Source organism: Trematomus bernacchii, unplaced genomic scaffold, assembly GCF_902827165.1.
Source record: "Trematomus bernacchii unplaced genomic scaffold, fTreBer1.1, whole genome shotgun sequence".
Lineage (NCBI taxonomy): Eukaryota > Metazoa > Chordata > Actinopteri > Perciformes > Nototheniidae > Trematomus > Trematomus bernacchii.
The window spans coordinates 22,018,594-22,043,458 of NW_022987720.1; the positions used below are offsets into that span (position 1 = coordinate 22,018,594).

The window sequence follows — 24,865 nt, forward strand, 5'->3', positions numbered from 1 at the left end:
AGAAGCAACACATACATGATGTTGTGTAATTTTAAACCAAAACTAAGGCCTCAGGATGACTTTAAGATGTGAACATGGTCATTTTTGTTTTGTAACATTAAATAAAATTATTAAAAAAAATTATTAAAAAAAAAAAAAAAAAAAAAAAAAATTCCGATCCCCGATTTTTTTCTCCCGATTCCGATCTTTTGAAAATCACGTGATCGGCTCCGATCCCCGATCACGTGATCGGATCGGGACATCTCTAGTAAAAAGCACGACCAATCATTTTAGCCGGCCCGGCTAAAATAACTGGATGGCCTACCTGCCTGTCAGCCTTCCATCTGTGCACAAACTTATCTCGTGCCCTCATTGGTCATGTGCGCGTTCGTGTGTGTTGGAGGAGGGGCTCTATAAGGAAGTGGCAGATTTTCTCCGGTTGTGTATTTTCAAATTCTAGCGATCTCGAGCCGGTTTCTCAAACTTACCTACCCTACCTTTAAGTGGTAGTTTTGATTTGTTGTGTTTTCAGAAGTGTCCCTGATTTTAGTTATTTTTTATTCTCTAGACATCTAAGGACTCTGTGATCTACTCAAACAAGCTGATAATCTTACTAGTGAAGTAAACAGATATGGTTCTAAACTGTATTGAAGTAAACATGTATTATTTTGAATTGTATTTTAGTGAACATGTATTGTTTGAACTGTTTTAAGTAATCACATGTATACATATTGTATTCTCACTTACAACTCACTGACCCAGAGATCCTGTTACACACACATACACCTCCTCCCACCAGCACACACACACATATTCTTTTCAAGGTTCTTTCTGGGCATCATTATATCTGTGCACAATGTTTGGTTGTCTGGGAAAGAATAGTTTGTGTGAAATATGCCATGGGAAAGTAAGGGAGTGAATATCGGTGCAGAGATAAGATTGACTCTGCCGTTGTGAACTTCCGAATCTCAGAAGAAAACATACTTTTTCTCAGAGCTCTGATTCGCTGTGTTGGACCCGACCAGAAGTGAATCCAACCAGTAAAAACACCTGGGGGAGTGAGCAGCTCACACAGCTCCTCCACACGGACTCTCTGATTCGCTTCGGAGTAAAATGGGAAGGAAGAAGTCAACACATCTCCGCCCCAAAATATGAATATGAATACTGTTGTTTATGCATGTAAAATGCTTCCTGTTTGCTGACTGGCTGGTCCCGATACCTGTATCGCACAGCAGTAGAAACCTGAAGTCCGGAGTACTCTGTAAAACTTGTATACGTGTTTTGTTTCTTACCAGTAAAATCAGATTATTGTTATAACCTTTAATTCCGGTGTTTTGAATTCCTTTCTTTATTAACTAGAACCAGCCTCATCTAACGAACGGCGGGTAGCGGAGGGGGGGGGCTTTAAAGCCACCACCAAGGTGTTTGCTACAACAAATGGTGACCTGCGACGTGATGAGTGCTGATCTCTAGAAAGGAACACCGACAGCCAGCGGACGGAATTCAGTCCAGGGGAGGACACCGAGATACCGTTGACAACTACACCAAGCGCACGATATACAAAAGGTGAGCAGACACCTGTTTTGACTATCAAAAATCTGTGATTGATTATACTACAACATTTTAGAGTTGTCAGCGGCGTTCTCAGTGTTCTTAGTCACGGTAGAAAATACAATACATATTCTAGTTGGGAAAGTGCTTAGAGTCAGGTAGAGCATTCCTGTACCTAAGGCACAAAGTGTTTGTAAGAGGCGGGTAGTGCCTTAACTCACTAGAGAAAGACTGCAAGTACGTAAAAAACAGATGGGTTAAAATCCCTGTAAGTCAAGTAAAGATTGATTAATACGGTTGGCTTGTTAGTGCTTTAATGAAGACTACGAGGGCGTAAAAAACAGATGGGTTAAAGTCCCCGTAAATCAAGTACAGACTATGCGGTTGTCTCGTAGATGAAAGGTTGTTATAAAGAACTTCCTATTGAATAACAATCGAATGGGCAATCCCTCTTTGAAAATTGCTAGAATTGTTATATTGTGGGTGATACGAGAGGAGAGAGACGCGACCTCCAACTAACCATTTGGAACGACCGAATCTCATCACAACTCTTGCTGTGGGGTTAATCAGGCTCATTAAACGTGACGATAAAGAGATTTTGTTGACTGGGTTCCGACTCCTTGCCTGAAGCCGCAATCGCCGTAAGGGGGTTGTAGAAGCTTGCTTCAGGAAGTCACGCTATCTGTTGAAATATACATCGCACAATAAAAATCTGCCTGACTGTATGGGGATAAAATGTGTGTAAAACTGCAAACATAATTTAAGAACACCACTCTGTACACAGTACATACTTAGAAAATAAGTAGTACACAGAGATAGAATTCATATAGTACGAAGTCTGTATAAGGGAATAAACTCTGTGTGATTTTTTAAGTCAAATCTGTGTAATAATTGAGAGAAAAGCATAGATAGGAAAGTTGTGTGGGCGAGTGTGCGGAGCTCCACCAGAGAGGGGAAGCTCATTCGTGGTCAGCTGCTGCCCTCTGGTGGCGAACAGGGTGTGTAACAATATTTGACAAGAATTGTCCAGTATATTAAATAAATACAAACAAACACATATCAACATAGTCAGATAATATAAACGAGGTCAATCATGGAAGGAGATTTTGAAAAAAATGATTAGCGTTCCAATTTCCGGAAGCTTCCGCGAGCAACTGGTCAGGTGCTACCATCTGGTGGCCAATAGGGTGTGGCACAAAACAAACAGAGACTAATGGTAAATTAAGATTTGGCTCCATCTGCTGGACATATGATATATAAGTAATAATAATATATAATATATAACTGATATATAAGGCTCGATATTTCTGAAAATGAGAACACCGTTAACGGCATTCTATTTCAGAAAAAGGGGGGATGTAGATCAGGCAATATGTATGTGAGATTATTACGTTTTTAAGAGAAATTGATAAATTTAAAATAATCTAGTTTTGGTTCTTTTTTGTTTTGTTTTGTTTTGTTTGTTTCTTTTTTGTTCGGTTTTGTTTTATTTCTTTTGTTTATTGTTTTCTGCATAGTCTTTTGTCCACACTCCAGTCTAGTTGGTGGCGGTAATGCACCTACAAGTTGGTTTGCCAACCCCCAATAAACACTAAAGAAGTAGAAGAGATGAGTTCAAAACCATATTTCCAGCAACTTAAGGGCTTGGTATGAGACTTCTCCACACAGGTTGCTGATGCCAAAGGGGGACCCGAGAAACACGAGGCCAACACAGCAGAGTTCGTCTGGCTGAGAGTCATCAGGCCTAAGTGACTCAACCCCAGGTTTTCCGGCCCCTACCGAGTGACCCAAAGGACCTCCCATGCCGTCCGCCTAGAAGGAAAGGGAGACAACTGGTACCACTGGAGCCAGTGTGCGGTCGGGAAAACACCTGCGAGGACCCTAGACGACATCAGGACAGATCTGGCCCTCGTCAAGGAAGTCGACCCAGGAGGCGCCATCAGCGGACCGGAGGAGGAGAATCGGGACATCTCTCCAGCATCGACCCGGAAGCCGCCATCAGCGGGCTGGAGGAGGAGGATCGGGACATCTCTCCAGCATCGACCCGGAAGCCGCCATCAGCGGGCCGGAGGAGGAGGATCGGGACATCTCTCCAGCATCGACCCGGAAGCCGCCATCAGCGGGCCGGAGGAGGAGGATCGGGACATCTCTCCAGCATCGACCCGGAAGCCGCCATCAGCGGGCCGGAGGAGGAGAATCCAGAAGACATCTCTCTAGCAGGCAGCCCAGAAGCCGCCGTCATCGGGCTGGGGGGACAAATACACGGCAAACCAAGACGGCACAGGGAACTCCACTTCCCGCTGAAACAGGTTGATATAGCCGGTGTGGAACTTTGTTTTAACAATCCATTTTTTGAGGAACTCTGAACTTTGTTTTTATATCCCATTGTTTAAGGGATTTGCATATTTTTTGCCCATTGTTTAAGGGATTTGTTTATTTTTATTCTACAGAACTATGTGTTAAAGGTTCCAGGAAATGTTGAAGGGTTCTTTTGGGGCAGACTACTGACATATGTGGGGACCCACATTTACCATTAAAAACCTATCGCTTAAAATCAATCACTAACCAAGTTGGGAGTAACTCCTGTTTTACTTTCCAAATAGGCCCTTTTATCATTACTCAACATCTGGACGAGGGTAGATGTCTATTTAAATACTCCTCGTACTCAAGAGGGTTTTGGCATATCTGGGTCTCAATCTCCCTCAGGGGGCACGTTTTGTATTCTGGGAAACCAAGGTACGATCGCATTGACCATTGGTAATATACGGTTTAAAGATACCAGAAGAATTGGAGCTAACAGCATAATTATGTACGGGCACTGGAGAATGGTAGCAGGCCTGGGCCTCCTACTTACCATTATGGTAACGATAATTTTCATTGTTTGTAAAACTAATGATGTTCTTTCTCCAACTCTCGCCCCAGAGGAAGAGATAGTAAGGACCAAAAGAGGGACTAGAGTAGCGAGCCTTATGTCCCCAAAAAGAACCTTCACTCTCCAAGAAGGTAGCGACGGAATAGTGGACATAGATCTGTGCGCAATCGCCCCATGTTCCAACTCTGACAAATCATACTCAGGTCTCGCTAAATATGTCTGCCTCACCCCAACAGTCTTCTAATTTCTGTGGCTACTTTTATTGCCATTTTAGTGACATGTGGTTGTTGTTGTGTGCCTTGTATCCGCTCATTGTCTGTTAGACTCATCAGTTCCACCATTGAGGGAAAAGCTGCCCCTTCCCCTTCGTACCAAATGCCCTTGTTGGCTTATGCGTCGGAGGGGGAAGAGTACGATGACTCAGCCGACAAGGACGAACTTTTTTAAACATATTTTAGTCTCCCTCCACTGTCATAAGAAGTTGTTGTAGTGGACTGTTCCTACAGGTTTAAAGTGCTCTAAATCCCAGCTTCTGATGGATTTATATAAATGTTGGGACAGACACAGTAGAAAAGAATGACAGTGGTTATGTTTCAAATGCTATATGTTGATCTCGTGAGGTGAGATCAAAAGAGGGATTGAAGTAAACAGATATGGTTCTAAACTGTATTGAAGTAAACATGTATTATTTTGAATTGTATTTTAGTGAACATGTATTGTTTGAACTGTTTTAAGTAATCACATGTATACATATTGTATTCTCACTTACAACTCACTGACCCAGAGATCCTGTTACACACACATACACCTCCTCCCACCAGCACACACACACATATTCTTTTCAAGGTTCTTTCTGGGCATCATTATATCTGTGCACAATGTTTGGTTGTCTGGGAAAGAATAGTTTGTGTGAAATATGCCATGGGAAAGTAAGGGAGTGAATATTGGTGCAGAGATAAGATTGACTCTGCCGTTGTGAACTTCCGAATCTCAGAAGAAAACATACTTTTTCTCAGAGCTCTGATTCGCTGTGTTGGACCCGACCAGAAGTGAATCCAACCAGTAAAAACACCTGGGGGAGTGAGCAGCTCACACAGCTCCTCCCCACGGCCTCTCTGATTCGCTTCGGAGTAAAATGGGAAGGAAGAAGTCAACACATCTCCGCCCCAAAATATGAATATGAATACTGTTGTTTATGCATGTAAAATGCTTCTTGTTTGCTGACTGGCTGGTCCCGATACCTGTATCGCACAGCAGTAGAAACCTGAAGTCCGGAGTACTCTGTAAAACTTGTATACGTGTTTTGTTTCTTACCAGTAAAATCAGATTATTGTTATAACCTTTAATTCCGGTGTTTTGAATTCCTTTCTTTATTAAATAGAACCAACCTCATCTAACGAACGGCGCGTAGCGGAGGGGGGGGGCTTTAAAGCCACCACCAAGGTGTTTGCTACAACACTAGCTGCCGGGCAACATGGCATTAAAAGAACGACCCATGCTGTTATTCCTGTTTCCTGTCACTATAAGAGGTGATATGTTTTTATTGTGTTGTGCAGAGAATCTTTTTTGTGACTTCTTCTTCTCGACTGACTTTGTTACCTTTCCGGGACAGGACAAAGTTTGATGGCAGTCACTCGCAGCAGCAGCCCCTCTCTCTTCCTGCTGTGTATTCAACAGGTGCTTTCTCTCTAAAGCTGATGACCGGTATGTGAGACCTATTCAGTGTTTCATTGAAGGTTTTTTTTTAAGTGTGCATGTAGTATGTGGTGGATGAAGTAGTCACACGCTTTACCTCAAGGACCAGCGTGTAGGATATAGTGGCATCGAGCAGTGATGTTGCAGATTTTAACAGAAAACCCCTCCCCTCTCAATTTCCAGGCATGTTGGAGAACTGGAGTTTTTTTTAAATATATCATTTATGTATCTTTTTAAAGGAATCGCCCACTAAAGACAATGTGTACATTAATTCCTTACGTTGAATTCTCAAATAAAACAAACAGTGTAGTATTTTTTTTTTAGTAGACTACACTACTGGATAAATGGGTCTTTGATTTTCCTGCACAAGTTTTGTAAGACATTGTCAATGGATGTTTTGCTTTTCTTAAATGCGACCACCATTTTAATTAGAAAAAACCCCACCTGTCATTGTTTAATACAAAATGAACATTTATATGTGAAGTATTCCTTATTTATAAGTTAGAGCATTTTTTCAACCAATAAAGAAACACTCAATCACAGTTTCAAAACTCATTACAGAATCACCTAATTCAAAGTTACATGGTTAAATATAATTGATTATACATTTAAATCTACCTAACTTTATGAGTTAAGTCAGGCAATTTTTTGGGGGAAAACAATATATAACTGAGTATAAGCAGAAACACAGAAATATGTTGACTTCAATTACGGTAAGTGACGCTTGTGTTTAATTGTAGAGGACTGGACAGGAGAGACGCTCACCAGTGTCTTCTACACCGGAGACCTCCTGCCCCTCGAGGCCTCTTACAGCAGTCCTGATGCGGGACACAGACGCCTGTTTATCGACGGCTGTGTCGCCGCTTTGTCTCCTGACCCGAGATCAGTCCCCAGATACTACTTTATCGAAAACCATGGGTAAGAGAAGCTCAGAATACAGTATGATACTGATAATTGGCTCTTAAATTGCATTCAAATTTAATTTGTTTCGTCAGGTGCTTCAATGATGCCAAAGAGGACGGATCAAATGCACTTGTCAATCCCAGAACAAGATCTTCTTCTCTTCAGCTGCAGCTCGATGCCTTCCTGTTTCCCCAGGACACAAGGAACTCAGTGAGCCACTTCTATAACCTGAATGATTTTGTCATGTTTGGAAATGCTTCGAAGTTGTATAATGACATTTCTTTGGTCTCTCTTAAACAGCGTCCAGTAGTTTCTGGAGTCTCTTGTTCTCCTCTTTGGAAAGAGACAGCTCCTCCTCGTACTCTGCTATCGTTTTTTCAAACAAAGCAAATATATCTTCAGCAGCAGCAGTGAGTCGCTGCTTCTTCAACAACAGCAGCATTTGAACTTATTAGATTTGTATCACTTGCCAGCTGAAAGCGACCTCTGAAATGCGGAAGAGCAGCCCCGTCAACAAGGCCTGCAATTATATAAATTCAAGGTGCTTTTATTACTTATTTTGTGAATTGTTGCTCCTTACTGTAATATTGCAAAAGGTTTGTCAGTGTATCATTTACAAAGGCTCATCATGTTAACAATTCTTTATAAGCTAAAACTGGTTCAAATTGTTGCTATTAATATTTCTTGCTTCTTAAAGTGGACCTATCATGCTATATTTAAATGATATATTGTAGGGCCATACCTATATAAGGTATATTTATACGTTTCTGTTTTCAAAATACCAAACAGATCATGCATTTTAGCCATGCCTCATTTCGCTCTATTTGCTGTTCTCCAGCACTGTTTTGCAGGGGGCTGATTCTGTGAGCTGCAGCTGACCACGCCCCCCTGCAGGAGAGGGGAGCTGTGCTCTGATGAAGTCAGAAGAGGGGGAGAAAAATAGACCTCCGTCCTCCGTGTTTTATTATATTATTATAGGCCTATAGAGTCGTTATTCATTTGTTTTAAAGCTCAATAAATAACAAAGAAGACCTTTGACCGGCACTTTTCTAATTTTGTCCGGAAGATTTAAACTTTAACGGACATCTTGACCTGCGAAAGAAACTGAAACTGAAACTCTGCCGCATGGTCCCCTCGTTCCTTGGACGAGGCGGAGAGGTGGGTGTTTGTCATCTGCTGGCGGACTAACCGGAGAGAATTACAGTGCTTGCCTCGACGGGGAGGGATTGCATTGAATTAAAGCAGCGAGAGCAAACGCTTGCCTCGGGGAGAGAGAAAAAAAGCCACAGCGGAGAATAAACAGAAGGGTAACCATGCGTGGGAAGTCTTCTTCGCTGCTTTTGTGGCAGACTACAGCGCCACTTACAGGCCTGGCATATGTACTACAGCGTCTCCAGCGCTTTTGAGTGGCCGGCCGTGGCCCAACCCCACATTCCCCTGATAGGTGGAGAGTTGGCCCAATAGCCGTAGCGCCACTTTCCTGACGTCAGTAAAGTGTTCAAATCTGGATCAGTTTTTATCAGATCCGTTGCAGCCCCTTTTTTAGAGATTTGGGTATGGAGGAAAATAGAGAGGGTTGTGTTTTCTGACACTTGGTGAGTTCCCTGGAACACCGGGGACACATATTCATGTATAAAAGACGTACAAAAGTGCATTTTGCATGATAGGTCCCCTTTAAGTAATCAAGTTACTTAATTAAGGAAACATATATTTGTAATGAGGTCTAACGTTTGCTGTAAATATAAGTGTAAATACTTTCTAAAATGAATTTTCCATGCTGTCTCTGTACAGCCAGATCAATGTAACAGCGATGCTTACCTCAGCATTTGGACTGAAACAGTACACATGTGAGAGGAATGTGCTAAATGTAAGCTTTAAGAATATTTTATAATGTTGACGCTGCCCATGGAGTATATGTATACAAATAAATGGCTATTATTTCAACATTGGATTTGGGTGTAAATGCCCTCAACTCAAAGCTAAAGGAAAACAATGATTAATTCTGTATACTAATCATCAGATGGATAAATGTCGATGGCAGTGATGATGTGTGTCGATGTTGCGACGATACATGCTCCAGCAACTCTCCCACCGGTCAAACAAACCTCGGAAGTCTGATCCCTGAAGGTAAACTGTAAATCCTACAGTTGTATAACTTTCATAATCTGTGATCTGTCTGTGAAAACTGTCCCAACTAAATATGATTTGACTCTCACTTTCATTTTTATTCATGTTTCAGATTTGGTGGCATGTGAAACTGTTACTCTGGGCCCTTTGATGGTTTTGCCATACAAATAGGCGAAGCATAACAATCCAGACACGTATCAGTGTTTGAAAGAGGAAAATAAAATGTGAATTTCTCTTGCCTTCAAAAAGCTGAATGAAAATAAGAATGCATGCCAAGCTCGTCTTCATGGTTCAAGGTTCAAGGTTCAAGGTTCTTTATTGTCAATCTGACATAGCTACAGAGTAATTATGCAGTTGAAAATCTTATGTCACAGGCTTCTCCAACAATGCAACATAATAACATAACATAATAACAATAAGAGCAAGAGCAATACAAAAATAATAATAGTTATAAAAATGAAATAAAGTTATGATGTGGAATAGTGCAGTATGAGTCTATATACAAGTTATTGGAATGATATATATATATTAGGTATTAGATACATACTACTGAGTAGCAGTTGAATGTTTGAAGTTGTTTCAACAGTTCAATTTTTTAACAGTCTCACTGCCCGCGGGAAGAAACTGTCTCCGAATCTTCTTGTCCTTGCCAGGATGCTGCGGTAACGTCTGCCAGACGGCAACAGAAAGAACAGTTTGTGGCTGGGGTGATGGGGGTCTTTGATAATCCGTAGTGATTTCTTCCTGAGCCGCTGGGAGTAAAGGTCCTCCATGGATGGCAGCTCCGTCCTGGTGATGTGCTGTGGCAGTTTTCACCACCCTCTGTAAAGCCTTACGATCGAGGTCGGTGCAGCTGCCGTACCAGGCCGTCATGCTGCCAGTGAGGATACTCTCTATCGTGCACCTGTAGAAGTTGCAGAGTATCCTGGAATCCATTTTGAACCTCCTCAACCTGCGGAGGAAGAAGAGTCGCTGTCGAGCTTTCTTAGTGATGGTGGTGGTGTGAAGAGACCATGTCAGGTCCTCAGTGATGTGGACCCCAAGGAACCTGAAGCTTTTGACTCTCTCCACCGTAGTCCCATTGATGGCGATGGGGGCGTGTCCCTCTCCCTGCTGCTTCCTGTAGTCCACAATCAGCTCCTTTGTTTTGCTGATGTTGAGATGGAGGTTGTTCTCCTGGCACCAAGATGTCAGGTTTTCGACCTCCTCTCTGTATGCCGTCTCGTCATCGTCTGTGATCTGGCCGATGACGGTCGTGTCATCAGCAAACTTCACGATGGTGTTGGAGCTGTGTGTGGCCACGCAGTCGTGGGTGAACAGGGAGTAGAGGAGAGGGCTGAGCACGCAGCCTTGAGGGGCACCGGTGTTGAGAATCAGGGTGGAGGATGTGATATTTCCCACCCGCACTGCCTGGGGTCTGCCCGTCAGGAAGTTCAGGATCCAGTCGCAGAGGGCGCTGTTGAGTCCGAGGTCTCTGAGCTTGATGGCCAGCTTGGAGGGCACAATGGTGTTGAATGCTGAACTGTAGTCAATGAACAGCATTCTCACATATGTGTTCCTCTTCTTCGGGTCCAGGTGTGAGAGGGCAGTGTGGAGGGTGAGGGCTATGGCGTCGTCTGTGGACCTGTTTGCTCTGTAGGCAAACTGCAGGGGGTCCAGAGATTCAGGGAGGGAGGAGGTGATGAATAATTTGACTAACCGCTCAAAGCACTTCATTATGATGGAGGTGAGTGCTACTGGGCGGTAGTCGTTGGGGCAGGTGATGATTGTCTTTTTGGGGACAGGAATGATGGTGGAGTGTTTAAGACATGTGGGGACTACAGACTGCAGCAGGGACCTGTTGAAGATGTCTGTGAACACCTCTGCCAGCTGAACTGCACACACCCTGAGAACACGGCCAGGGATGCCATCAGGTCCAGGAGCCTTGTGTGGGTTAACCCTTTTAAAGGATTTACACACATCTGCCCTATTTAAAACAAAAGGGCAGTGTAGCTCCTGGTCCCTCTGTACCTCCACAGCCTGGCTGCTCTCAAAGCGTGCAAAAAAACTGTTTAGCTCATCTGGGAGAGATGCGCACGCAGACACTCCCGCAGCACCCCCCGCTGCTCCTTTGTAGTCAGTCATTGTCCTTAGTCCCGCCCACATATTCCTAGTGTTACAAGGCCTTTGAAGTCAGATTCCACCTTCTCTTTGTACTGTCTCTTTGCATTTTTTATTGCTCTCCGGAGATCATACCTAGACTTCCTGTACTCCTCCAAATCTCCCGCTGTGTGCGCGAGAGTGCGCGCTTTCAGTTTGCCGCGCACCTCACCGTTTACCCAGGGCTTTTGATTTGGGAATGTCCGTACAGAAACCTTCGGTACCACGTCATCGATGCATTTCCCAATGTAGCAGATGACAGTGTCCGTGTGTGTGTTGATGTTATTGTCCTCAAACACACTCCAATCCGTGGATGCAAAGCAATCCTGCAGTGCTGAATCTGACTCCTCGCTCCATCGTTGTACTGTCCTTGTTATCGGTCTGTCCCTTTTAAGTTTCTGCTTGTAAGCAGGCAACAACAGTAGTGAGATATGGTCTGATTTGCCGAAGGGAGGGCGAGGGAGAGCCTTATATCCATTCCGGAAAGGGGAATAAACATGGTCCAGTATGTTTCCCCCGCGCGTCGGGAAGTTGATGTGTTGGTAATATTTTGGCAAAACCTTCTTCATGTTGGCGGTGTTGAAATCTCCGGCCACAACGAACGCCGCATCTGGCCGTGAAGTCTCGGTTTTATCAATAAACCCAAACAGCTGATCGAGTGCCGTGTTGTTGTCGGCGAGTGGCTGCGGCGGGATATACACTGCTGTTATCACAACAGATGTGAATTCCCTCGGCAGATGGAAGGCCCGACATGAGATCATGAGGTGCTCTAGCTGTGCGGAACAGTCCGATGAAAATAATCTTCACATCTGAGCACCAGTTGTTGTTAGTCATTACACACACACACCGCCTCCCTTACTTTTCCCCGAGTTTGCAGTCCGGTCCTGACGAAAAATAGAGAATCCGTCAGGGACAATAGCGGAGTCCGGGATAGCGGGGTTGAGCCAAGTCTCAGTGAGAATTAACACGTTACAGTTCTTAATGTCCCGTTGAAAAGCAATCCGGCTTCTGAGTTCATCTAGCTTATTTTCAATGGATTGAACATTAGCCAGAAGAATACTCGGAAGAGGGGGCCGATTCTCACGTTTTCTCAGTTTGACCAGCAACCCGGCCCGGCATCCCCGCTTTGTCTTCTTCTTGCGTCTCTCAGGTAGAACAGCAACAGGTAGCCATGGTGAATCTCCATTGTCTGTCGGAGGGTTAATATTGTCCACGAAGTTTCGCAATTGGAAAAGTTCCTCTCTGCTATATTGTATGGCAGAGTAGGTGCGGTCGGCTAGCATGTTGCGAACCATGTTAAAAGTAAAACGGCAAAAGTTAAAGAAATATGTACAAAATACGAAAATGGGCAAAGTTGGAGAGGAGCACGAAGACGATGCGGCCATCTTCACCGGCGCATCAGTGGTACTACCTTGGCCTTTTCAGTTATGAACTCACTAATAAATACTAAAGCTGACTCACATTGTACTCTTTCCTTCAGTCTTTGTGAGGTTTTGTGGACAGCCTCACTTTATTTATTGTTCTTCACCTCTGAGCAGGAAGGGGAAATCAAAGCAAGAACAGCCGTTGAAACGCTGCAGTTGGTTTTGCACACACTGATGTTTAACTGAATTTGAAATAAAACTCAGGATGTTATGCATCAGACTTTAAAACTTGTATCCACTGGATTAACACCACTAATGTGTACAGTTAAGCAAACAAACCCTTCTCAAAAAGTTGTTCTCAGTATTTGTTAGAAATATAAACATTTCTCCCCACGAAGTACTTTATATATAACACTTTTTTATAGTATCCTAGTAAGTCTTCTTATAGCGATCCTGTTATTGATATTATCAAGTGAGAAAAGAAGATATGATATCACTTTCATGATGTATCACCGGATATGTCTGGTGTCTGCAAGATGAGTGTGAAAGTGCAGGTCAGGAGGAGAGTCATCAGCAGCAAAGGGGTGGATATATATTAGAAGATATTGTCCTGTAAACATGTACGCCGGCACAGTCCGATTCAGAAGCTCTCATAAATAATAATAAATATATATTTTTAAAGCTTTTTTTTTTTCAAAAAAAGTGCTATTCACATACAAGACAATACAATGTGTCCAAATATAAAGGAGATAATAATAGGAAAGAGTGAAAGAGGTTAGGTCAATAACCCTTGATAAGAATGGGTTCGCCCGATATGTCAGTGGTTAGAGCTGGCAGCCCATATGCAGTCACCGCTGCCTAGTAAACCAGTTTGAATCCTGAACCAGCCGAACATTTCTGTCCTCCCCTCTGTCTCCCCCTTTCAACTCTAACATCTCCAATAACGGCCCTCTGGACCAAAAATAACTAAAAAGTATGAACGGAAAAAACAAAATTGATCAATCTAAAATGAAATATTTAGGCAACAGTACAGGGTGAACCTCTGAAATGGATAATTAAGATTATAGTTTTGAACTTTATATGTTGTAAGTCATTTTAAATTAGTTGGGATGATTTTAAGTATTTGGAGGCATTTTCAATACTTTCTTAGTTTGAACTGCATGGATTGATTTTTACATGACATGTCTTATGTTTCAAACATATACTGTAGATCAAATTGTATTTATGTAGCTCAAAATCACAAGCTTTACATTTTTTATTTGATTTTATTTGATTTAGTCTGTACAGATCAACACAACATGAATAATAGTTTAAAAACATAATAAAATGACAACATAGACCACAATAATAATGTGATAGTGTGTACAAATTAAGGATCCAGGGGGATGTCAAAATGCTTCCTGCATGGTTTTCATGAACTGCAACACTAACATGTTATTTAAAATACAAAGTAACAAGCAATGAAGCAAATATATGCACATTTTAAACATGTGAAAACGCCCTCTCTCTCAATCAGCCTCATGTCTTGAGTTCAGAGTGTGCAGCCAATTAAGCTGATGGGTGTCTGATCGGACGCAGGTGTGCTGCTCTGATGAGGATAATGATCGGCGAGAGTTTAAAAAGCTCCACCGCTCACACTGAACCATACTGTGAGTCAGTCAGGAAGACAGAGAGCAGCCGACCAGTTTCCTGCCATCAGTTTCACTTATGGAGGCCTTTAATTTTCAGGTTGTCCTCCTTGTAGGACTCTGTGTTAGCTCCTCTTTTGCTTTCCCGCCCACACACGATGCTTCATTCCAGAGCCTTGCGAACACAGGCAGGTCAGAACTCGGGCAGCAGCAGCAGAAGTCTCCGGCTGAGGAACCGCAGCAGGTGAATACCATCAGAGTGACCTGTCATCCAGACTCTTTGGAGATTGTTATCAAAGCCGACATGTTTGCGGTTGGAGTTCCTGTTGATGGAGACGAGATACGCCTTGGAGTAGAGAACAACAACCAGTACTGCAGAGCTACAGCGTCTTCAGCAGATGAGTACAGTATCAGTGTTGGACTTGTGGAGTGCGGCACCAGACACTGGGTAACTTTTAAATATATTTCATTTCAAATATGTTTCATCATAGCTTCTAGTTTTAAACACATCTACTCTCCACAGGTAACTGAGGACTCTCTGATCTACACAAACCTCCTCATATACTCTCCTGAGGCTTCTCCATATGGTGTTGTTCGAATGGAGGAGGCTGTAATTCCAATTGAATGTCATTACGAAAGGTCTTTGTCTCTTTTGTTTTTAAAGCTCACATTGTAAAAATCTTTGAATGATGTCTGTCTTTTTTTTTAAATGCATGTTTTCTGTTTCTTAGGAAGTACAGTTTGTCCAGTTCTTCACTCATGCCTTCCTGGATCCCCTTCATGTCGACCCAGGCTGCAGTGGAAATGTTGGAGTTTAACTTGAGAATCATGACAAGTGGGTTTTGGTAATTTTCTCATGTTATGAGTTGTCATGTCTCTATTTGCACTTAGTACTTTTTTCTGTCCGTGTGCAGGTGACTGGCAGTACAAAAGAAGCTCTAATGTGTTTCATCTCGGTGAGCCCATCAGCATCGAGGCTTCGGTCATACTTGGGCATCACATGGGGCTCCGAGTGTTTGTGAGCAGCTGCGTGGCTACACTGAGCCCTGACATGCACTCCAGCCCCAGGCATGCCTTCATTGAAAATGGGTAAGGCTGCAAATTGCTAAATGGCAAAAAGGTAAAGTCTTTTTCTGACCCTAGAGGGAGCTGTTTAATGTGTAAGGCTCTTCAAGTGGTTTAATTCAGACACGAAGCAATGCTGACTCGAGTGACCGGTTAATAAAAGATCAGTCCTTTAGTGGCGTCTTCAAGTTAGCCATTAGCTAAGGCTAGCTGTGGTTTGCTTTTAATCTTTGGTATTCTAGTTCTTCCTTTCTGTGCCACTATTGGCAAATGCACAGGTCAGATTTGTGCAGTTCTGACTCTAAATAACTACTTCCAGAACTTGCCTATATGACTAGAAATGTTAGTGGTGCATTGTGGGTAATGTAGACTCTGGTTATAGTAGTCAATGAGTGCTAATTTAGTGTTGCTCTTTTTGTTTTTCCCCATCATAGGTGCTTTGTTGACTCTCAGCTTCCAGGCTCAAGGTCTCAATTCTTAGCCAGGACACAGGATGACAAGCTCCACATGTCCATTGATGCCTTCAGATTTTATAATGAGGACAGAGGGGAGGTGAGGCTCTATTCAATTGCCTTAAACATGATTGTGTGTGCATGTTTCCCAACACCTGCTTTTCTCATAGCTCTACATCACATGTCACCTGAATGCTGTGGCAATAAATAACGCAGATGCACCAAACAAGGCGTGCACTTTGTGAATGGAAGGCAAGTGAGATCCAGCCTAAAATATTTCAAATTACACACAAAAAACAAACTATTGGTGCTGAATGTTTTTTTTGTATTCATCAGATGGAGGTCCGCTGATGGTAATGACTACTTGTGTGGGCAATGCAAAAGACCAATTGGAGTTGAGCAAACTCCCAGTAAGCCCAGCAGCCCGAGCAAGTTTAGGCCTCGAGGGTTTGTGAAGCCAGAAGAGCGTGAACCCCTCTGGAGGAGCGGACTGAAGACCAGTCCAGGTGGGGAGCTTGTAGAAACTTGTATGATGAATATTGGCTGCAGATGTCGTCTTAATGATCAATTGTTTGTGACGCATGTTTTTGCATAGGTTTTAGACATGATGATGGCTGGGTAACTGAATTAACATGCATTGTGCTGGTTTGTGTTAGTGTGGGAACATCAGGCCAGAGTGGGTCCGATGATGGTCTTGCCAGCCAAGCAGAAAAGCCAGCCCATACCTGCAGAGGAGCGTTCTTCCATTCTTGATCAAATCGGCAGATCTACAATGTATGGCAGCCAGTGGAGGAGTGGAATAAACGGAGTTGGTAAGTCAATACCGGTATTCAATTATTCTTTGTTCATTTGAAGCCTTTAACAATCTCTAAATTGAGATTAAAATGACCCATAATGAAATCTTAATGTTGAATTGTTTATCTGTCAAAGATCAGAGGAAAGGACTGCTTCCTGATTCATCATCGACCCAAAACCAGGTGGACTTTCTGATTTTAGCTTCTGAGCAGAATGAAGACAAAAGTGGAACAGAAAAAGGTAAAATGTGAAAAGTCTTAACCCTTTTTTAAATGGCACTCTACAATGCACCTTTTACATTAACACATTTATTCTGCGACTACAGATGAAGATGCAGAGGAAATTCCTGAACTTCTAGAAGAAACCTCTCCTGAGGCCCACCTGCAGTTGAAGGCAGTAGTGCTGAACAGTACCAACACAGCGGCGCTCGATGAAGTCTTCCAATCTGCTGCGGTTAATGTGGCTGTGCCCCCACTGTCCAACACCACTGCAACAGAATCTGACCTTTCTGAAACAATGGACTCAAAGAGATAATAAATGATTCAAAATTGTATTTGTTTGCTTTTTAATGTTGCAATTACACAAGGAAAACTGATGACCTGCTCACAGCTAAAAACAATTAAATGCAAACAGAATTGTTTCCTAATTAGCCAAAGTATTCCATATAACGGTAAACATTTAGTGGGGACCCACAATTGCAATTTGACATCCATGTTCCATGTCTTTTCTTGTGCTTGTCTGCTGCTAAAAATGGTACTATAAACATGGCATTTATTTTCTGGGGTGGTCATTTGCTTTAGTTGCAACAGCTTTATAAAGGTGATGTATTGGAGGTCAGCCAGTTTATATTTGAACTTCAGTTGATGCAACAAAGCCTTTGTACATGAGTAGCCCCTTTTAAAAGGGAGTTACCATGGGGGCCCTGGCAATATAATGACCTGAACATTAAGTATAAACATGGTCTACATGAACTTTGTGTCCAGGCCCATTGGGTTTTTGACTGGAGACTGAATTCTAATGGAGTACCCAGACCTCTACTAGGGTAGTCAATATGTTTTAGAGGTACAATTTGATGGTTTACAAAGTCCTGAGTTGTTACTTTAGCTTAAGCAAATCTATTCACTCCTGTTTTTGGGGACTGATTTAAAAAAAGTGACATGAATCTTTAGATGAGTATAGTTACAGACATGGGCGTAATTCTCTCCTGGGGGACTGAGAGAGATCACGTCAACTCAGTGAGCTAAAGGACTCTGAGGGATTAGGTTGTAAACTGTAGTCTCAGTGGGTCTCAAACGGTTTGGTCATCTATGTAAACAAATATTTCCATATGTAATATTAGTTGTATATAAAATAAGTTAAGAAATCCTTCCAATGTGTACTATAGGTCAGTACAAAAATAAAAAACACAGTTTGAAAGGGGAGTGATTAGTCAAATATGCATAAATAAAAAGAAAGAATGCAGACTAGGTAAAATAAAGATATAGAGAGGAGTTTATCAATGATGTGTTATTGCTTGTGAGCATATTATAATGGTTTTTTGATTATTGAAATATACAGTTCTGTTTCATTTGATTGTTGAGAGCTGTATCCATACATCTCTTCATGTGGCCCTCAAAGTGCACCAGATTGATGCTTTAGCTTCAATTTAAAGACAAAAATCTTCCCGGGGGTGCATGCCCCCGGACCCCCCAACAGGAGGTAAGGTCATCTTAAATAAAACAGGTTTACATGGATAGGATACTAGATAAGTGTGCACACTCATTATATACACTACACATTTTTCTTGGATTTGTTAACACTATAGTCCTTAATATATTTGTAGAAAGGCAGGAAATTGAGAAAATGTTTCATTGCGGAGGACCCCCTGTTTTGTGTCCCCCCCACTTCTCAAACCAAAGTTACACCCTTGGTTACAGATGCCATTATTTCAAGCCATCTGGGAAAAAAACTGAAGCAAGACTTTAACCTCTTAAGGACGAAGGTCCCCCCCAGTGGACCCCCCCCCCACCGTTTTTTTTCGAGACTGTGTCTCAGGGCTTCTTAACATTAATGAAACCATTAATGTGTAGCACCAGAATAACGGGAAGAATCTCAGCTAACTGAAGATATGAACCATTTTTACCAAAACAAGGGTAATACTAAGCAGAAAAATGCTAACTCACTTAGCACAGAACTCAAGATAAAGATACCCTTATTACTTATCGTAACTGCACATACAATATCCGATTAAAGCTGAGACTCCACAGATTATATAGGTATAGTATCATCACTGAGCGATCCGAACTCGCGACAGCGGAAGCAAACACAGACATCACAAAACGTACCTTTACGGGAGATCGTCTCACCGTAGCTGTCTATCTGATCAAAGGACGTGTTCAATGGCATTAAAACGAGAAAAAAAGCGGCTGAATCGGTTGATCCATAGGTTAATAATGTATCTGTAGCTTGAAAAATGTTTTATAATCCATAATTCCATTTTTATGTAAAAAATCGGAGAAAAAAAGTTAGCTGCTAATGGTAGCCAACAGAGTGTATGCAGCTTCCGGTTTTGGCCACGCATCATCACTCTCACTCCTTATTTGTTAATGTGTTGGTGTGTGTAGAACTTTCCCTCAATTCCATTGGCTCTAGCGGTTATAAAGAGATTTCATTCATCAAAATCGACCAAGGGGGGCCAGAGATATGGAAAATCCACCCAAATGACCCCAGAAGTGGGTTTCTTTTGCTAAATCTCTCTAAAAAGGTCAAATTGCACTTGTTTTGCATCAATCTTGATACAGGGTACTTATTATATGTTGTACTGGATTCCTAAAGCTTTTAGTCTACTAACCCATCATCCAAGGGTAGTTTTCACTATAAGTACAAAATAATTTTTGGACGGACACTATAATTTACAGTTTTTTTAATATGTTCAATCGGAATTTTCTTTAAAATAAAAAACATCTACAGTATATTGATTCTGACTTTTCTACATCCAACTCACAGGTTTATCATTACTTTGAGAACAAAGATTATTAATTTAACCAATTTAGAAGGGAAGATATGGTCATTTGTTCTGGGAATGTCATTTTCAAGCCTGAGACCTGAAAAACAGGCTCAGGGTGGAACAGGTTAAAATATTGGCTCAATGTAATGGTAGCCATGACATCACACATTTGTTTTTAGACTAAAAGGCCATGTGGAAGATGAAACTTCCTGGGATGTTTTTTGGTCCCTGCAACAAAGTGCCTGTTGGGACTCAAAGCCAGAAACCAGTGAAGCTGTAAATGTGTAAGTTTTTGTTTCACTTTACAGTGGACTGGAACTGAATCGTACTCGTATACCACATTAAAACCTACATGCACAAAATAAACTGAATGATGTTGAATAAAATGGGGCTGCATTTTAAATTGCTCTCCATTAACTGTAGTATATAATATTTCAACATTGATTGATGCATAAGGAAGGAAGCATCAGTGTAACTACTAGATGTAAACCCACATGTCAGGTGTGGGCCAATCACATGCAGGTATTTCGGTGTGACTGCAGCTTTAATTCTCATCAGTTAATGAGTAATTGCTTCCAGCTGTCCTCTCCATGTGATTAGTCTGCACTGGGAAGTATTTGACATTGAGAGTTTGAACCTTCTGCATCTTATTTAAATTCAGTATGGTTTAGATTTCCTAAATTATCACTTGTTCTACTGGTAGTGTTGTGTTTGCTTAGGCTCTGTGGCACTGCTGTCACTTTTTGCTTTTGGTTTTGCAGACGCCATTCGAACTTTGAGAGATGGACCAATGATCGATGCTGAAGGAAGGGAATATAAAACTGCTGCATTAGGGTTTGACACAGAAAATCAAATCAGTGAACCACAATTCAATGAGGGATCCACTATCAGTGTACAATGCACAGAAGTGTCCATAATCATTGCGGTAAAGGCTGACCTCTTTAAAAATGGACGCCTTTTGTCTCCATGGGATTTTTTTTGGGAGAAGTCAAGCATTCACAGAGCAGTCAGTGTCGACCTGTTGCTGCTGGTGACTCTGAATATGTATTTGAAGCTGGACTACAAGACTGTGGCTCCAAAGTGACTGGAAGTTGTTGATGATTAATAGAAGATGGTGGATATGTAACTGTGGTTGCAGGTTGGGTAGGTAATTTTGGAGAAACCAGCTCGAGTGCGGCTAGAATTTGAAAATACACGGCACGGAAATAAATCTGCCACTTCCTTACAGAGCCCCTCCTCCAAACACACACGAACGAGCACATGACCAATGAGGGCACGAGATAAGTTGGTGCACAGATGGAAGGCTGAACAGGCAGGTAGGCCATCCCAGTATTTTAGCTGGCGGCCGGCTAACATGATTGGTCGTGCTTTTTACAGCACCACGGCCTTCCACAGATTACATTTTTTTTATGGATTTTTTTTGTCAAAGCACTTAAGATATTCATTGCTATCGGGATGTTAAGAGCATTCCATGGAATACTAACAAAAAGTGTATCTCGAGCCGGTTTCTAAACGTACCTACCCCAGCTTTAAAGGTAGGGTAGGTAAGTTTGAGAACAGGCTCGAGATACACTTTTTGTTATATTCCATGGAATGCTCTCTAACATCCGATAGCAATGAATATCTTAAAGGAGAGGTGTCATGCTTTTCCGGTTATTACCCGTTCCCCTTGTGTGTTATGAAGGTTTTTATGCATGTAAACGGTGTGCAGAGTCAAAACCCTCAAAGTACACCCCTGTAGCGAGGTAAAACCTCTAACACAGAAAATACCTCTCCAAAACGCCTCGTGGGATTACGTCATTGTCCATTTGATTCTTCCGGGTACGACATGATGTCATGCCTGGTACCCGGAACAAAATGGACCAATCCGGAAGAGCTATGGCCACACCCAGCGGCGCTGGGCGCCAGCCCTCTGCCCAGCCCTAACATTTACTGTTGGAAGCTCTGGTTCAGTTCACAATCGATCCAGTCATGCCAATGCCAAGGACCTGTTTCCTGAAATGTGAGGGGAAATATGAGCTGTTTTGTCCTACCGACGGAAGAAGAACCACGACGAAAGTCGTGGTTGAAATTCTGTTTAACCACTGTTCCTTCAGAGGTCGAAGAACGTTACTGTGTGCGCGGCATTTCACAGAATGAAAGCTTCCAAAACATTGCCCAGTTTGAGGCCCGGATATGCACAGCATTTGAAACTGAAGGACGATGCTATTTCCCAGTTTGTTTGGACCGTTTGGAGCAGGGGAAGATTCGGGTACACAACCTGTAAGTTTGGCATTGTTATTTGTGTATTTATCAAACAAGGTATCTACCACGACTGTTTAAATGTGTTGTAAACGTGTTCGGACTGCTAAGCCATTGACACAGTGCCTAACTAAGTTGCTAGCGTTTCCATATATCAACTCCAATATCAGCAGATGGCCTTGCATACATGTATCTCATAGCAGGAGAATGTCTGCATTCACACACGAAATACTCATAGACAGTATACTCCGGGTGATTTACCGTACGGTCAGTCGCGAAACGTAATTACATTATAGCTGGCGTTCCTAGCGTGTATGCTACCGAGCTAAAGCACGGAGGTAGACATGAGTTTGCTCGGGAAAACATTGTTGTTATGCCAGCTACAATGAATGTAGCAGACTACCCGTATAAGATTGCAATTGTAAACATGTTCTTGATAGCCTAATATGAACCACTATCTGTTGTTCATAGTATAGTATAGCTATAGTATAGTATAGTAGCCTATAGCATATTACACTGAACAACTAGCAAACGTAGGTTAGCATATTAGCTGGCAAGCTAACTGTGTTGATTAGATAGATAGATACACACTCCTACCACAACTACTACTAACGAATCTAAAACAACTAAGTTTCTCTAATATTTTGTGATTTGCATTTGATTTCGTCCAGCCAGATCAGGAAACTCCAGGCGTATCTGGCGGACAACACACACACGGGATGACCCACTCTGATGCCTCGTCCTAAAAAGCCCCGGCAGCCGCTTACAAAGCTGCGATAGGCAAGATGCCGAAAACACCTATAAGGGGAGGAATGGATGATATACAGTGTATATATGTATATTTACGCATGTTCATTTTGTACATTTCTAAAATAAAGTTTGATGGAAATACTTTAGTAGGCCTATCCTTTTCTTCCCTGAATTATTTGCTCCTATAACTTATCATTCATATATAGCAAACCATGATTTGATTTCTCATCAAACAGTAGTAGTTTATATACAGGTAAAAAAACTTACTCTTCTATAACAACAGTTGTAGGTACAGTTCGGTTAGTTAGTGTATAAATATACGGCTGCTACCGAGGCCATTATAAGGACTGTTGTTCCGCTGAGAGCGAGCCGAAAAAGCGCTGTTATACATGGGTTGGAGCCTCTCTGGTGGTTGACTAATCAGAACAGAGTGGCCGAGCCTGACCAATCGGAGCACACTAGGCTCACAGGGAGGGGGGGGCAAGAGACAGACCTAGACGCCTCTGTTTATCGACGGCCTTGTGTCGCCGCTCTGTCTCCTGACCCGAGATCAGCCCCCCAGATTACTACTTTATCGAAAACCATGGGTAAGAGAAGCTCAGAATACAGTATGATACTGATAATTGGCTCTTTAAATTGCATTCAAATTTTAATTTTCTTTTCGTCAGGTGCTTCAATGATGCCAAAGAGGAAGGATCAAATGCACTTTTCAATCCCAGAACAAGATCTTCTTTCTCTTCAGCTGCAGCTCGATGCCTTCCTGTTTCCCCAGGACACAAGGAACTCAGTGAGCCACTTCTATAACCTGAATGATTTTGTCATATTTGGAAATGCTTCGAGGTTGTATAATGACATTTCTTTGGTCTCTCTTAAACAGCGTCCAGTAGTTTTTGGAGTCTCTTGTTCTCCTCTTTGGAAAGAGACAGCTCCTCCTCGTACTCTGCTATCGTTTTTTTCAAACAAAGCAAATATATCTTCAGCAGCAGCAGTGAGTCGCTGCTTCTTCAACGACAGCCAGCATTTGGATTTATTAGATTTTTATCACTTGCCAGCTGAAAGCGACCTCTGAAATGCGGAAGAGCAGCCCCGTCAACAAGGCCTGCAATTATATAAATTCAAGGTGATTTTATTACTTATTTTGTGAATTGTTGCTCCTTACTTTAATATTGCAAAAGGTTTGTCAGTGTATCATTTACAAAGGCTCATCAGGTTAACAATTCTTTATAAGCTAAAACTGGTTCAAATGTTTGCTATTAATATTTCTTGCTGCTTAAGTAATCAAGTTACTTAATTAAGGAAACATGTAAATATAAGGATAAATACTTTCTAAAATGAATGTTCCATGCTGTCTCTGTACAGCCAGATCAATGTAACAGCGATGCTTACCTCAGCATTTGAACTGAAACAGTACACATGTGAGAGGAATGTGCTAAATGTAAGCTTTAAGAATATTTTAGAATGTTGACGCTGCCCATGGAGTATATGTATACAAATAAATGGCTATTATTTCAACATTGGATTTGGGTGTAAATGTCCTCAACTCAAAGCTAAAGGAAAACAATGATTGTTTCTGTATACTAATCATCAGATGGATAAATGTCGATGGCAGTGATGATGTGTGTCGATGTTGCGACGATACATGCTCCAGCAACTCTCCCACCGGTCAAACAAACCTCGGAAGTCTGATCCCTGAAGGTAAACTGTAAATCCTACAGTTGTATAACTTTCATAATCTGTGATCTGTCTGTGAAAACTGTCCCCCCAACTAATATGATTTGTCTCTCTCTTTCATTTTTATTCATGTTTCAGATTTGGTGGCACGTGAAACTGTTACTCTGGGCCCTTTGATGGTTTTGCCCATACAAATAGGCGAAGCATAACAATCCAGACAATAAAGGATTAAATATTTGTCTATCAATCTCACCCTCCCTGACCAAACTTCAGCGTAATACTTATAGCTTAATACTAGCAAAACGATTATTTTAATGATTGTTTAGTAAGGAATGTTATACAACATAAACATTAAAGAAACAATGATGTTTAGTCTTTACTGTTAATACCTAACATGGCTCTAAACAAAGCCACACAACTGGTCTGATGAAACATCCCCGTAAATAAAAACAGATTACACTGTATGAACATTAAATGTTGCTGTCAGGATAGACACGTATCAGTGTTTGAAAGAGGAAATAAAATGTGAATTTCTCTTACCTTCAAAAAGCTGAATGAAAATAAGAATGCATGCCAAGCTCGTCTTCATGGCCTTTTCACTTATGAACTCACTAATAAATACTAAAGCTGACTCACATTGTACTCTT

At 41.9% G+C, this 24,865-nt stretch overlaps 1 protein-coding gene, 1 long non-coding RNA gene and 1 pseudogene across 2 annotated transcripts; all 3 read left to right on the forward strand.

Moving 5' to 3' along the window:
- The first annotated feature begins 6,837 nt into the window (after positions 1-6,837).
- Positions 6,838-24,427, forward strand: LOC117493441 (zona pellucida sperm-binding protein 3-like). The gene is made up of 5 exons (XM_034143995.1): positions 6,838-7,015; positions 23,216-23,334; positions 23,582-23,667; positions 24,136-24,242; positions 24,357-24,427. The coding sequence occupies exons 1-5, from the start codon at positions 6,919-6,921 to the stop codon at positions 24,425-24,427; spliced, it is 480 nt and encodes a 159-aa protein (XP_033999886.1). The 5' UTR covers positions 6,838-6,918.
- LOC117493162 lies at positions 7,453-9,254 on the forward strand. Its single transcript, XR_004556943.1, has 3 exons — positions 7,453-7,541; positions 9,021-9,127; positions 9,240-9,254. It is a non-coding gene; the product is annotated as an uncharacterized LOC117493162 (long non-coding RNA).
- On the forward strand, positions 14,296-17,121 carry LOC117493158 (annotated as a pseudogene).
- Positions 24,428-24,865: the final 438 nt, after the last annotated feature.

Coding starts and splice junctions, on each gene's coding strand:
- LOC117493441 (XM_034143995.1), top strand. CDS start 6,919: ATGCGGGACACAGACGCCTGTTTATCGACGGCTGTGTCGCCGCTTTGT. Junction 7,016..23,215: donor TACTTTATCGAAAACCATGG/GTAAGAGAAGCT, acceptor TCTTTTCGTCAG/GTGCTTCAATGATGCCAAAG. Junction 23,668..24,135: donor TGCAATTATATAAATTCAAG/GTGATTTTATTA, acceptor ACTAATCATCAG/ATGGATAAATGTCGATGGCA.